This window comes from Nematostella vectensis, chromosome 1, assembly GCF_932526225.1.
Source record: "Nematostella vectensis chromosome 1, jaNemVect1.1, whole genome shotgun sequence".
Classification (NCBI taxonomy): domain Eukaryota; kingdom Metazoa; phylum Cnidaria; class Anthozoa; order Actiniaria; family Edwardsiidae; genus Nematostella; species Nematostella vectensis.
The window spans coordinates 13,174,222-13,189,033 of NC_064034.1; the positions used below are offsets into that span (position 1 = coordinate 13,174,222).

Here is a 14,812-nt window from a genome sequence, read left to right on the forward strand (position 1 = left end):
ACCATGTAAGACTATAGATATTCCCTGAAATACTATGAATACGGATATTTGCTGTGCTAGCTATAAAGTTTCCGTATGTTTGGTAATCGATTATATAGTATTGCTATCTATTCCAACTTAACAAAAGTACATTACAGGACATCAGAGAATTGAAAAGCATTATAGAAAATTTGGAATACCAAGAATAAGGGGTATTTCGGAATGCCAGGCATATTTCTTGGCAACAATTTACTTGTTTTCAGTATATCGGCTTCAAATCTTCAACCTCAGTCGACGTATTTTGAAAATATATAATATCCAGACCAAGATTCAATGTGGCACTTTCACTATATTGCAATTTGTTATTCAATGTTCTGAAAGATCTGTGTGTTCGAAGCCGCCGAAAACATCGCAATGTTAAGGTCACAGGGGGTGTCGGCGAGAGTGGGGGGTATTTTCATAGCCTCACGATCATGTCTGAATTCTGACAAAATACAATGAAGCACTTGTCTAGAGTCATGCTAGGGTCGAATAAACCAAGCTATACAGTTATGGTTGAATGTATACGGCCTGCTGTGGATTATCAAAAGACATCATTTGGGAGTTTCTCCTTTTTAATTTCCGCTTACATTGCAAAATTGAGCATCGAGTAAGCTCGAATTTAAGGAAAAATCTCCGCTGATTTTGTGAGTCGCATGGTTAGGGTTTTGAAGTGTCTAAACAATACTTGAACTATATAGTTGCAGTCTCAGGCATCGGAGCAAAGACTTTATCTGGGGAGAAATTCAAGTTGATCTTGGAGTTGAACATGTAGCAAGTTTACATGATGGTAAAAAAGTCGAGAAAGAGTCGCCATCAGTGTTGGGCCTTCACCCACGAACCTCACACCGGCAGTCATTACATTGGCTGTCATTACCAAAACGTGGAATATGCAGGACACTGCGCCCCTTTCTGACGATGCAAGGCAACCTAATCAGCTTGTTCTGCGGTGTAGATAGCCCGGTTATTCGTCTCTATCAAACACATTTGACATTTACCGCCCTTTTCAAAATTGCATAGCAACTTTGCTAGCCTTGGTGAGCCTTGGTGCTGGTATAGCCACCCCCTCGGTGTTGTGGCTAACAAGAAGGGGGTCGCGAAAGAAGAGATGCTTGTTCCCCGCTATGATTATTCGAAAACATAGACGTGCAGACAAAATCATTAGATGGTGAAAGACTACTCTTACCTCATTTTCAAATGCTGCATAGCAATTTTACAAACCTACTGTGGGATGGCATTCACTACAAGCCGCTACACTAGAACCATTAGGAACCATATATTATTGTATGATTATACTCTTCTGGCTTTTAGTCATTATCGAGCACTCTTAGGCCTGGCAAAACAAATCTATTTGTATCTATAGATCTATAATCTTTATCTTTTCAACCCATTCTTAAAGACTGCTAAAGACTTTTGGTGGAAAGCAGGTTCCTATATACTTGGGCTCTTACTCGTGGGTCTTTATACATTTAAATCGTTTTTATGTTGAATAAGGCGTTTTCAGTTTCATAATAAGGTTTCAGTATAGAGGCGAGGAGGTAGTTTTTTGTCAAAGCAGACTATCAATTGATCTTCATTAGTTGATCTTCATTGGCAGCCTCCACACAAAGGACCAAATAATATGTTAACAACAACAGATTTTGGTTGGTTAGCTTTTGGTGCGTGAAAATGTGGCTCATAATCAGATTTTGGTTGGTTAGCTTTTGGTGCGTGAAAATGTGGCTCATAATCAGATTCCAAAAGTTGTAAAAGTTGTTTATGTGCCCCGGAAACGGGTTTTGTAAAAAAAAAAAAAAACGCCCGAAAAAGCTGTTTCAGTTCTATAACCATATCATTTGTCTTTTTCACAATTTAACGCCACATTTAGTCTTTTTTTAAATGTCTTTTACCCCAAAGCCAAACATTTAATCAATTTCAGGTCTAACCGACCCAGAATAGCAGTGTGAACAATTTTGGAATCAATTTGGTTTTAGAAAAGACAGCATCTAGGTGTGGTGAAGATGTGGTGCTTCATTAGAAATTATTTTCTTTTAGAGGCAATGCCCAAAAAGAAAAGACTTCTCCATGAAACCACCTTTGCTTGCAAACGTCCGTAAGCACAGCACTTAATTATGCCCAAATAGACTTTATCATGCCCTAGAGTACTCATCCAATATGCTAACGGCTAGTAGCTGCATCTGTGAAATACAAAAAAAAACTGTCATGTTATGCTTGCTCCAGCACAACGATGTGAGATTAGGGTTAGGATCGCAAAGCACTGTTGGAAAGCTTGGATACCGCTGACTAGGTACAGCCCTGCTTCACTTCGAAGGGCTGTAAAAAAGTGAAAATAGGTGGGGTATCTTTTTTTGGTCTGTTTTTTTTTTTCTTTCGTTTTGTAAATTCGCCTAAAATAGCCATTGGTCAATAGATTAAAAGCCTTTTTAAACAAGTCGTTTTAAATCGGGTATTAGTACGAGCTGGGCTCTTTGCACTTCTTATAGAGCGTCAGTCAGCTTCTTATTTGTCATTGTTTTTGTTTAAAAAAAGCCTAAGAAATAAATGCTTTGACGCTTCTTTTAGCATCAAACTTCTGTAGCTTATTTTTAATATTTACTTATCCTAAAATAAAGAATAGGTTAAAAGTTTTCACATGATATCAGAAAAAATCTCGAAATGTCACAACGGGCAAAAACACAATCGTTTAAAAACCGCTCTTTCTTTTCACGACGCATGCAGCTTCCGCTTTTCATAGCTTACGAACATTCTACCAAGTTCAACAGTGGAGAGGAAACTGTGATCTTCTCCCTGAGAATTGGAGATGGAAACGTTCACAGGGAAAGCTTTGTGTCAATGCGAACAGACTTGCCTCCAGCACAATTGGATCGTTGAAAGAAATAATGCGGTGCAAATGCAAATCAGATTGCAGCACCAGAAGATGAGTCTGCAAGAAGCAACCTGCACGACGCTGGTATTAGGACGATTCAACCATTATTCAGTTTAGAAGTGTAACTAACTTTCTATAGCAGGCTGGTGTTACCGGCAAAACTCCACGAAAACCCGTCGTATGGCAATAAAACTTGGTATGGTTTGTTTTCAAGTCCTAAACTACTGATATATTGGTATAAACCTGGGAATTAAGAGTTTGATGCTAAGGGCACTTTAAACGCCAATGAAAATGGAAGTACTTTTTTGACTCACGATGTTGTTGATCAACAACGATGTTGTTGATACATTATAATTTGGCTCCGTATTATGCCATGCTTGGTCTTTTGAAACTATTGAGTTTAGAAGCTTTTTTTATTCTTTTTGCCTTTTTGTATAAATCAGGCAACAATAGTTTGAAAATTTAAACAGAACATTTTTTCTAAGTTCATTGTTGTATTTTTTTTTGTTTGGGGGGGGGGGGGGGCGACCTTTGAAGATATTTTTGCTGTGCCCCCCCCCCCTAAAAAATGATAGCCCGAATAGTATAATTTCATGTATTATTTAAATTAAAAAAAACTGCTTTTATGTGTAGCGTGGAAGCCTGTATACCTCAAGGATTGCAAAATGCTTTCCAGTAGTATAGTGATGTTCGCTGCCTTATTGAGGCCTCCGACTTATACTTATACTGCCGTTGTGTACTGCCGAACAAAAAAGATGAAAATGAGATGTTCTTTAAATTAAAACTGTGTAATTTAATTCACCCTACAATAAAAACAGCTTCATTCAATTGCTAAAGCATCGAATAATCTATTGATAATGATATTTTCTAAGTGTAAGCATCGATTAATTTAAATCAAAACAGCGTTGTCACGCAAGTTGGCCTGCCATTATCTCTCTCGTGCTCAGCACCCGACCTAAGTCCACTAGAAAATCTGAAAACGAAGATCGGATAATCTCGAACCTGACATTTGGTGTTATTTGTGACAGTAGAAGAGCAAGATTCAATCATTTTGTGCTCAGTTTCGTTGCTTTTTCCATGGGAAGCGAATGTGTTATAGCTAATTTGCTTGCTCGTATAATGTTTAAGGCCCTTCATTAACATCCCGGGATGTTTATAAGATATATAGATTTTTTTTCAAATATAAAGAGTAATCTCTTGAAAACTCGTATCAATTTCGATTTCCCTTGAAGATTCCACTCATCAGTATTCAATACTATAACCCAATACCACTCTCTAGGCGGACATATGCAAATTATTGTACTCGGCCCTGTTCGTTTGCTCGGGGCACCCCGCATCACTGTGCCATAATAACGCTTGGGTCCGCATTCAAGAGAACGGGAAGCGTTGCGAAGTTGTCCTTCTCCCGTAGTTACCGACAACGAAACGAATCGAAGACTCTCCAAGGAGACCCGTAGTCAAGGTTACAGATCCTTCCCAGAAAGTCCTTCGAGGTTGTACAAATTCTGGTGTGTAGCAAGTCAGTCGAATGAGGCAGAATTGCTTTTGATTCTTGCCGATTTTAACCGCTGATATATCGCTCAGTGCGGTCGATTGTGCTCCTTCTTTGATCACACTCCATGCTAATCTCTTTTGCTCGTTCTAAGCCGTCGAATTTCGCTCCTAGAATGGACTTCTTTGCCGTTCTTCGAGGCTTAGGACCGAGTAAAAGAGACTCTGGAAAACTCTTGTGTATATTTGAGTATGTTATGTGTATCCTAGTTTATGATATTTAAAGTTTTACCTATGAATTTATCGATAATTCGTGACGGTTCTTTAAACGCGAAAAATGGCGCGCTCGCCCGGTAGCCGTCATAGTGGCCGAACTGTACAAAGATGCTCTCATAAACCCAAGTTTTTTTATCCTTCTATTACTTCTAGAGCGTTACATGGCAGCCACTGCTCAACAAAGTTACGTGACGCAACAGGGATTTGAACAAAATGATGTTCAGGTTCAAAACAGCTCTCGAAGTTCGAGCAACGTTTCGCAAACAGAATTCTCGCAAGCCGCTACAACCCTCCCCCATGGTATAACCGTCGTTACAACGACTCTAGCTCCTGCTAGCGGTCAGCACTCTGGTTTGTCTCAAGCGACTTTAGCTGTTCAGGCACCGCAATTACAGCAAGCAGCGTCCATACAACCCGGTTCAGCGCAAATAATCACCGCTAGTGTAATATCGGCCGAGGACTTAGCAAGCGCGGCCATTAGCAAAGAAGGTATTACATCTCCTCCGCTTATTATTTAATTGTATCTTAGTTTCAATCATTATATCACTTGGTTATATGGAACTATAGCCAGGGATAGTGTTTTTGGGACAAGGTTTAAACATTTTTCCGCCTGAATTATTAGGTTTTACGACGAGCGAAGTTCAGTACGTCGAAGCTACTGCGGATCACTCATTGTATTCTAATGGCGGTTCAGGGTAAGTTACGAAAGAGCACTGATCTGTGACGCGTTTTAATGTATGGAGGACGTTCTTCAATGCTACAGATTTATATCTGATAAGGACCTTTTCGTCTTGCCTTTACTGGTGTCGTTGCTCAGTGTTGGTTATACAGAGAACAACGCACGGCAGTTGAAGGGGTTTCGGTTTTGTTTGAGCGCTTTGATTGACACATTTGGCCACCTGCAGTTGTATGGCCTTTGAAGCAAAGGCCACATGCATACGAAATCCTGAGTTTTCGGCCACTAATCACCATAAAAGCAGAGATGAACGAGTTTTGTGTTTCTATAGAGAGTTTTTTTTTTAAGAAAAAAAGGCATGTGATATCAACAGTTTTTTTCAAGTAAAACTACTAGGAAAAAAATGATGTCATACCTAAATTAGGAAAGTCATTATTCTATCAGACCAGGTTGTCTAAAATATTGACGAATATCTGACGAGATGCACTTTTGTGTGATTATCATCTATAAAACACAAATTTAGATTTTATATATTCTTTTATGAGAAGCTTACAAGTAGATTTTTTCTCTCATTTGAGAGAATAATGATAATAACGAAATCAGTATTTCCAACCAGTTTCTATAGGATTGGTGGTTTCCTAGGTAATTGTTTGCTCCCCATAGTAGGTACAACTACAGAATAGATTAGAGCTTAAATGGCTATTGTGATTATGGATTTATTCAAACTGCATTTATCACCCTTACTTTAGAGCATTTTTACCAAAGGACTGCTATACTCTCCATGGTAACCCTAAAGTCCTTTGTGAATGAATGAAAAGAAAAAGGGTCCTTTAAGCTATTCAGACTCAGGTCTTTGATACTTCTGCGGTTGTTAGTGTTACTCTGGGGTTTTGAAATAAGACAGCCAAACTGTTTCAAAATTGGAGAAATGCCTGTTTCTACATACATGTGAGTTGCCTGATGCCTTATACATTTCTAAAAAAAAATAACAGTTTTGCTCAGTACGTCTATTGGTTATATTTTTATTTGGAGGTCTTGAAAACCAGATGTGTTTCTATTGAAACAACTTTTAATTTTATGCTGAAAATAATTAAAACATTTGCTGTCTTTTTTTTTTCTTTAAGGCACAATTTCGCGATTTAGAAAATGATTTCTGGCTCTTTTTTAAGCTTTCATGGTTTTGTTTTGCAAATGATTTTGTTTTTTATAACATTTTTAGCTTGGAACTATAATTTCTCAAACTCAGCATGATGCATATTTTGTCAATAATACTAAAAACAAAACTGGCTTGCTTCATATATTTTGATGTTTCTAGAATGTTTTTGAAGAAAAGCAAATTTTATGAGTGTTCTTTGTGAAAGTAATGATAAGTTAACATGGATACCACCGAATTTTAACCAGACATACTTTGTTGGCAGTCTTGTGAGTTTAAATCTTATTGGTTTAAATTAAATTTCATGTATTGAAATATTTCTTGCTTGTCCTTTTCTCTCCAGGAGTAATGCCTACCATTACAATGACAACTCTATGTACACCCAGCAAGCATCAGCCACTGCTTACATGGATGCCGCTGCTCAGCCACAGCAGGCTCAGACGTTCACTGGCGCTGCAGCCTCTGTTGTAAGTGCCACCCCTTCTGGTCCTCCCACGTATGTCCAGGTTGGGGATCACTCAGGACAGGGAATGCCTCGGCACCCGATAGCTCATACTACCAGGGCTTCTCCTGCGACGGTTAGTATCGCATTTTAAAGCAGAAGGACAGCACATGGAAAGTTTTGTAAAAGTTTGCCATGGAAAACTATTTCCCCAAAAATTTAGTCATTACCACTCTACTACATCGGATACAAATCACAGAGAACATGAAAACTATTGCACAGAAAAGCCCAACCTCTTTGAGCTTAACAGAAATGTCAACATTGAAGAAAAATTCAAAATAATGACTGTAAAGATTAGTTTTCAAATTTCCAAATTCGTATTAGTGTTGTTAGATTTTCCTGTGTTTATGTGTAGGTTCAGTGGCTATTGGAAAATTACGAAACAGCTGAGGGTGTGAGCCTTCCCCGCAGCACCTTGTACAACCATTACCTAACCCACTGTCAAACTCACAAACTGGACCCTGTTAATGCTGCTAGCTTTGGCAAGCTGATCAGATCTGTGTTCCTTGGCCTTAGGACAAGACGTCTGGGCACAAGGTATTGTAGGCTTTTATATTCAGTAAGCATGTTTAATCACAGTGTTTGATTTGATATTCAACTTTGTATTGCAGTAAACGTTCTATTTAAGTCCCTGTCTTGCTAAATTTTACGGAGTAAGCCCTCTCTCTTACTGTAAAGGCCCCTTATTTTTCCCTAAGAAGAATACTTAAATTTACTTAAATAGTTATAATGATAACTAATACTACTGCAGTTCTAACTGTGCTGTCTTGTTTTGTGTTAAGGGGTAATTCCAAGTATCATTATTATGGAATTCGCATCAAACCAAGCTCTCCTCTAAATGCACTCACTGACGATGCACAAGTGGCACTCAGACAGTCTCCATCAACTCAGAAAAGGTAAGTAAATTTTTCCTCTCAAGGCAACATAGTTTTGGTTCTTGTATTTCATTGGCAAGAGAGAGACTGATTCCGATGTGGTGTTTATTACCTGGAAATCTTCGTAGGTTGAAGCCAGCATCCAGAGTAGATGGCGTAGAAGGTGTGGATGGATACCCCTCTCAGGGTGGCACCAATGTGGACTCAGCACAGCAGTCACAGCACCAACAGCACCAACAGTATCTGGGCGATATCACACAGGGTCTACCAGACTTTGAAGACCTGGACCCCAAGGGGACACCTCTTCCAGGTATGAGGGCAACATTCTCTTGAAATATGTGTTTGGCTGCCTAAGCCATGGCTAAACTAAGGCTTGGGGATCTTTTTTACCAAGGACACATTTCTGCTAAAGAAACACTCTTTTTATGCTGTCATAAATATCTTCTTGAGTGGCTAAATAGGGGTTCATATTCTTGAAAACATGTGGGTGCATCTTGATAGTAGATTAATAACTCTAATCATTGTTTTGCACAGAGGGTGTTCTTGAGGAAGATCTTGACACTTTTCAAGATATGTACAGAGAACATTGTGAGGTAGGAGATCCTTTGCGGATTCATGACAATCTTAGTATAAATAAATTAAAAGTTTTTGTATCAATAAAGCTGTTTATGCAGTAAACCTAGTTTTGTAACAACTTAAGTTTTGATTTGCAGGCTTTCTTGGATGTAGTTGTCAACTTGCAGTTTGCTCTGGTTGAGTCTTTGTGGCAGAGCTTTTGGAGGCATCCCAGTACCACAGATGTGAAGAGAGAGGAACCATCCACCCCAACATCTGGAATCAAAGAGCTGGGGTGAGATTCCCATCATAGCATTACCCCCATTCTCTGATTCCAGATTCCAGTTCTCAATGTGCGAAGGAAATAGCTTAATCTCACTGCAACTAATACCCTTTTTATGCAGAGATGATGAAGACAATGAGAAGCGCTTACCAAAGGTCAAGCTTGCCATACTGTGCGAGTATGAACCTGTGGTTGCTTATGTCAAGAGTTGTGATCATTTGTTATACCAAACTTTGGTGGAGGTACTCATCCCTGATGTTCTTCGGCCAATTCCATGTGAGTACCTGGACATTTTTATGTTTAGGTGTGTACTCTGTTATAGATTTAACACTCTACAAAAACTGCTACAAAAAAAAAAACTACTCAATCCTGAATTCATAGTATGTAAAAACACCCAAACCAAGGCAAAGTTTTTAACCCATAAAAGTACTGAAGAATACCAGTTGGACTCTGCTGTCAAATAAAATTCCCACTTCCCCCTCCCCTTAGTATTTATACCTTGAAATTGTTTCAGTTATTTGTATTGCCTGATTCTTATGACACTTGGTTCTGAATTTCAGCCTCACTCACCCAAGCCATTCGTAATTTTGCCAAGGGACTTGAGGGTTGGCTTGCAGGTTCACTGAGTAGTGTTCCCAAGAAGATGGCAGATGTAAAGGTATGCTTTGGGTACTTCTTGAACAACTAGCTTTTTTCTTGTAAACACCTCACTAAGTAAACTATAATTAGTTGTTAATGTATAGCTAGCATTCATTATTCTAAGTTGGCTTTCTTCCTTCAGGTTTCCAGTTGCTGTGCCTTTGCTCAAACTCTGCGTAGGTACACGTCTCTAAACCATCTGGCTCAGGCTGCACGTGCTGTGCTGCAGAACACATCACAAATTACACAGATGCTGAATGACCTCAACAGAGTTGACTTTGCCAATGTCCAGGTGGGAAATGATGGCTTTTTAATAATACCAAGATAAGAATGTGTCTATGGCCTGGTAATGGATTGATCATTTTTTGTTCACCCCATTTCGTTTAATGACTTAATTATAATAATAATAACAACTTTATTCCAATAAATACCAATACAGGTATATTAGGATAATATACAAAGTAGGTTGGCTTATATGCCTATCCTCTATTCATAATATTTAATTACATCATCACAAAATTTCAGGGCTACGCTCGTAATGGAGTCATCTGTTCAGCTAATAATATACCAAAAAAGGTCTTTTGGCCTTAACAACAGCTTGAAAGAGTTATTGATTTCAAAAAGATCATTAAAAAATACTTGACGTATATCATTGACATAGTCGCATGTTAATTAATTAATTGTTTGATTGTTTCATTTCCAACAGGAGCAAGCAGCATGGGTGTGCCAGTGTGATGATCACATGGTGTATAGATTTGAGCAAGATTTTAAACTTACTCTGCAGCAACAGGTAAGAAGTACTTCTGTGAATGTAGATATTTAATATGTTAGTAGTCTCTATCTGTGAATGTAGATATTTAATATGCTAGAAGTTTCTATTTGTCGATGTCTTACGCTGAGGTCATGTTGTCATGATTTTAGAACTCTCTAGAGCAATGGGCAACATGGTTGGAAGGAGTGGTAGATCAATTTCTTAAACCACATGAAGGCTCTGAGAACTACCCCAAGGCGGCCAGACAGTTTTTACTGAAGTGGTCATTCTACAGGTGAATATTTAGCAATTTTAACCAACTAGAGACCAGCTATAGCAGCACTATTACATACTTGGCAGGAAGTATTCCAATTGTTATCTTTCCCACCATAACTGTTTTGCTTCTCTTTAGCTCTATGATCATCCGTGATCTAACGTTGCGCAGTGCCGCAAGTTTTGGGTCATTCCACCTGATTCGCCTGTTGTATGATGAGTACATGTTCTACCTTGTGGAGCACAAGGTTGCAAAAGCTGTGGGTGCATCACCTGTCGCTGTCATGGGAGAGGTTAGTCATAATATCCCAGGCGTCCCAGCACCATCATGAATCATCCACTCTTTTATCAAAATACTACAGAGCTTGCTAAGAATCTCATTAATTCATCCTTTTTATGTTACAGTATGTTGGGCTTGGAGCAGCACTTGCCATGGGCCTTGATGCAGTTGAAAGCACCCTGATATCAGAGCAAAGTAAGTGAATGTCTTGACCATCTAGAGAACCTGTTTAGCTCAGAAATTCCAGTTAATAAATGCTCCATTTAATTGTTGGAGCTACTATCAAAATATTTGAACAGTGAGCTGAGAAGATGCAAGTTACTAGCATAGGGAATAGGCCCTGATTACTGTACTATAACATGGCTCATGTGCCATTTGTTGTTACTTGCAGATGGTTCAGAAACCACAGTAGCGACCACTAAAGCAGGCGCCAGTGCCGTAAGCAGCCTAGGAGAGCCAGAGGTCAAGCGGGTGCGGCAGTCATAGGCATTTGTCTGTTAGAAGATTCAGTAATTATTCACAACCATTCATCTAGCAGGCATATATAGCAAGAGCATCAGTTTACCAAGAATCCTTATTGGTGTTTTTGCAGTCCCAGTGCCCCTCAGAGAAATTTCTTACATGGCCTTTTACTTTGTTGGTTAAATGGTTCAATATTTGGTGAACCTATGAAACCATGCATAACCAACCATTAATTTAATAATTAGTTAATTGCTAGACAGTTACCCTGTTAATAACCAGTTTTCCATGCTGAAAGAGAACTAGAATATTGTCTAATGTTCAACCATAGTTATTATCAATATAATCAATAGTAAAATGTTAGTAGATAAGAGTCAAGAAAACAATATTTTATATCTTAAAGTTCAATTAGAAGCTGTATTGTTGAGATCTAATGAGATGTAATGTTTTTCATATATATGGGAGCTAGCAATACTGGCTTGTACAAGCAGTATCTACTCAGAATCATTAGCTATGATTATTTGGAACAATTCCTTTACAGTCATTCATCACATTTCACTCAATTCTAGGTTGATACATGATTTGATTCTTGATCAAAACTTAACTTTAACTCATAGTTCCACCTAAAAATACAAATATAATCAGGTGTATTTTCAAGGATGTCTTGTTGAAGAAAGTGCCTTAATTGAGATGTCTTTCTAGTGATACACATTCATTATACAGTATTAAGCATTTTTCATAGCTTCTTGACACATGCTTGCCATTTGTAAAATAAGTTATTTACTAGTTGCAGCTTTTTAAACATACTTCCATTCAGTATAACATTTTGATCAAATGATTTGTACCACCTTGTATTTAAATAATGAAGGTTTAACTGTGGTGTTTGTGGTAATCTTTCTCATAAAACCACTGTAAAAAGTTGTGGCTTTCTGCTAAATTAGTGTTATTGTGTCCCCAGTCTTGGTCTGCCATGGGAATGTATTATTGGCAAGTAATGATATACAGACTATTTTTTAAATTGACACAGTCTTTATTTCATTCACAACCCAAGAATGCCTTCATCCACTGCTCAAGTGCATTATATTGAACGCTTGTCTCGAACAGCATCATACAAGCATACAACAATCTACCCCTCCTGTTAAGCATAAAGTTGCTCAAACCTTCATGCAAAAGGAGACATGTACAAAACAATGTGCAGCAATATTTTTAACATAGCAATTTTTTTAGATTACAGAAATAAATATATATAAAGAATGGATATGAAAAATTCTAAGTATGAAAAATGTGATATTGTAAATAGTTCGGTTGAATGTTTCATTTGGAATTAATTTTTTAGACTTCTATAATCTTGTAATTGTCTGTGAGGTTAGCATCTCTTGGTCCTGGAAGTACATCCCCAATAATCCAGGCTGGTGTACCATCTATTTCACAAAGCTCCTCACAGAAGCCCTCAGCTTTGTTACGTGGTAAACACACAAGAAGTCCACCTGTAGGTAAATATACAAAATTACTTGCAATATGGAAAAAGGAAATAGCAACAAAACACAGGATTGTTGTAATGTAATTTGAGGAAATTAATTTACCTCTATCCCAGCACTTCATTGGTGAAGTTGTGTTTTTCAGTTTCTTTCTTTTCTAAACTGTTTTACTCTGTTACAATCTATTTTTAAAATACAAATGTACCCCAAAGGAGTACTTGAGTCATACATTATTAACAGGTGCATACCCAAGATTTGCTTATGATTTACATCATGTGGAAAAAGGATAGTATTTGTGAAGATTCTTGAATAAGAAATGACCTTTTGGTGGCCAAGAAGGGATGCATGTACACCCTATACACCTCCTTATGTATGTGCCGACAGATGGAGCCAATCAAACCTTACCTGAAGTTTCTGCTGAAAATCCTTCCAGCAACTTAAAGTTGATCCCACACGCTTTGTAAGCCTCAGTCATGTTGGCAAGTATTGGCAATGTGTGCAACTGGAATGACACTTCATTCCTCTGTATGGCTGCTAAATTTCTGGCATGTCCCAAAATACCAAAACCAGTGACATCTGTCGCACCATGAGCTTCAAACTTGTGCATCAAGCGGGCAGCATTGCGGTTCAGACGAGCCATGAATATCATTGATTTCTGATATGCTTTTATCACCTCTTCTTTGGTTATTACATCCTTTATGTTGTTCCACCATTTACAAGTTGGCTGAAAAAAACGTTTTAATCACTCAGTGTTTGAAGTATTCATTGAACACTGAATAAACCATATTGGCTTTTACATTTATTTTGGATTTTGAGAAATGTAATAAGAATGTATCACATGATTATATCAAACAACCTTGACAGTCAGCTTATTGTGTGTGGGGGGATCACCTCTCATGCTATTGAATACATTTATTCTGGAATAATGCATCAGGAATAAGATATTAACAAAGTAAATGTTTGATGACTTACATCTTCCATCCACTGATGTGCGTTTACTGCGATCTGAGTGCCTAGTGGCTTTGTGAGTACCAGTACATCGCCTACTTCTGCATTTTCTGGCCTAAAGAATAAAACACAAAATAAGAGAACAATTCCCATTACTTTCTGGCTTGCTTTTCGCTAGCCACTTACATAATCGCTTCTTCTTTGGCAACAACGCTACTAGCCACGCCTCCTATGATGAACCAAGGATTCAACACGGTTTGTCCTCCATTCACAGTAGTACCTGCCTCCAAGGCCAGATCGTTGAAACCGGAAATAACCAACGGCGTGACCACCTCTCTCTCCTTCAAGGTCATTTGATTACTAACACCAAGAAGCATTAGCATATTATCGCACTCAGTAACACCCATCGCGTACAAATCGCTCAGCACGTTAGCACAAGCGATCTTACCCTGCACGTACGGGTCGTTAACTAACGGGTAAAAGAAATCCGTGGTTTGCACCAAACTAATTCCCTTGTGACGTGTTGGCAAAACACAGCTATCGAGACCAATTCCGATGGTGCCATCCCCGTGTTTCACGCCGATTCCCTCCAAGAGTTTGAGCAAATCCTCTTGGGGGACTTTACAACCTCATCCTTTTAGTTTGGTAAAGTTTATCAGCCGAAACTTCTTTGAAAGTCCATGTTCTTCAGGAACGAACGCCGGACATGTTCTTTTGCCCGCCATGTTGGCCGTGTAGGGATTCGTTACCAGTCCCTTACGAAACTTAGGGGAAGAGGGGTGAGACGATAGAACAAAAAGAAATCTTACTATGAAAAAAGATAAATAAAGCGTCAAATTTAGCAAGGTTAATTTCAAAAAAAATATTGGTACAACTAAGAATAGTATCTTTGAAGGCAAAGGTTTTTGTCTATAATAGTTCAGAATGGTGTACATCTTTTTTAGCTTCCCTCCCCTCCCTCAGGATAAAACCTGTCTATTATTGTACATGTTGTTCAAAGTAATATGGCTGGTCATGACGCTCTTTTGGACTCCTTTCTACACTGTGGACTTCTCTTTGGTGGAGTATTCCAGCTATTCTGCATATTAGCTATAGTTTTTCTTCCTCCTAATGACTCGGAAGAACCAATACAGGAAGATAAGGGAATTGAAATGAAGAAAACGTCCTCTCAAAACCAAGCGGTACAACGAAAACCTGAGAAAAAGAAGCGAAAATGATTCACTGAATAAGCATGACTTTGCTATTTTCTTAATTTCCGGGGAGAACATATCCAAAGGTATGAATATTTA

General features: G+C 38.4%; 2 protein-coding genes across 7 annotated transcripts in view; one reads left to right on the forward strand and one right to left on the reverse strand.

The window, feature by feature from the left end:
- Window positions 1-12,010, forward strand: part of LOC5515875 (DNA-binding protein RFX2) — a 60,302-nt gene extending 48,292 nt beyond the window's left edge. The window contains exons 1-17 of one of the 6 annotated variants that reach the window (XM_032385651.2): window positions 4,227-4,377; window positions 4,805-5,140; window positions 5,274-5,346; window positions 6,824-7,058; window positions 7,338-7,519; window positions 7,765-7,878; window positions 7,986-8,167; window positions 8,392-8,450; window positions 8,571-8,707; window positions 8,817-8,971; window positions 9,256-9,353; window positions 9,477-9,626; window positions 10,041-10,124; window positions 10,256-10,380; window positions 10,498-10,651; window positions 10,764-10,833; window positions 11,030-12,010. In XM_032385651.2, coding sequence (XP_032241542.2) covers window positions 4,813-5,140; window positions 5,274-5,346; window positions 6,824-7,058; window positions 7,338-7,519; window positions 7,765-7,878; window positions 7,986-8,167; window positions 8,392-8,450; window positions 8,571-8,707; window positions 8,817-8,971; window positions 9,256-9,353; window positions 9,477-9,626; window positions 10,041-10,124; window positions 10,256-10,380; window positions 10,498-10,651; window positions 10,764-10,833; window positions 11,030-11,124 — 2,241 coding nt within the window. In that variant the 5' untranslated portion in view covers window positions 4,227-4,377; window positions 4,805-4,812 and the 3' untranslated portion in view covers window positions 11,125-12,010. The other 5 variants (XM_001635995.3, XM_032385650.2, XM_032385647.2 and 2 more) reach the window with 5 other exon arrangements.
- Window positions 12,011-12,106: 96 nt separating this feature from the next.
- Window positions 12,107-14,273, reverse strand: LOC5515930 (selenide, water dikinase 1-like). The gene is made up of 4 exons (XM_032385655.2): window positions 13,710-14,273; window positions 13,548-13,638; window positions 12,981-13,299; window positions 12,107-12,584 (listed from the first exon to the last, which is right to left on the reverse strand). The coding sequence occupies exons 1-4, from the start codon at window positions 14,246-14,248 to the stop codon at window positions 12,430-12,432; spliced, it is 1,104 nt and encodes a 367-aa protein (XP_032241546.2). The 5' UTR covers window positions 14,249-14,273; the 3' UTR covers window positions 12,107-12,429.
- Window positions 14,274-14,812: the final 539 nt, after the last annotated feature.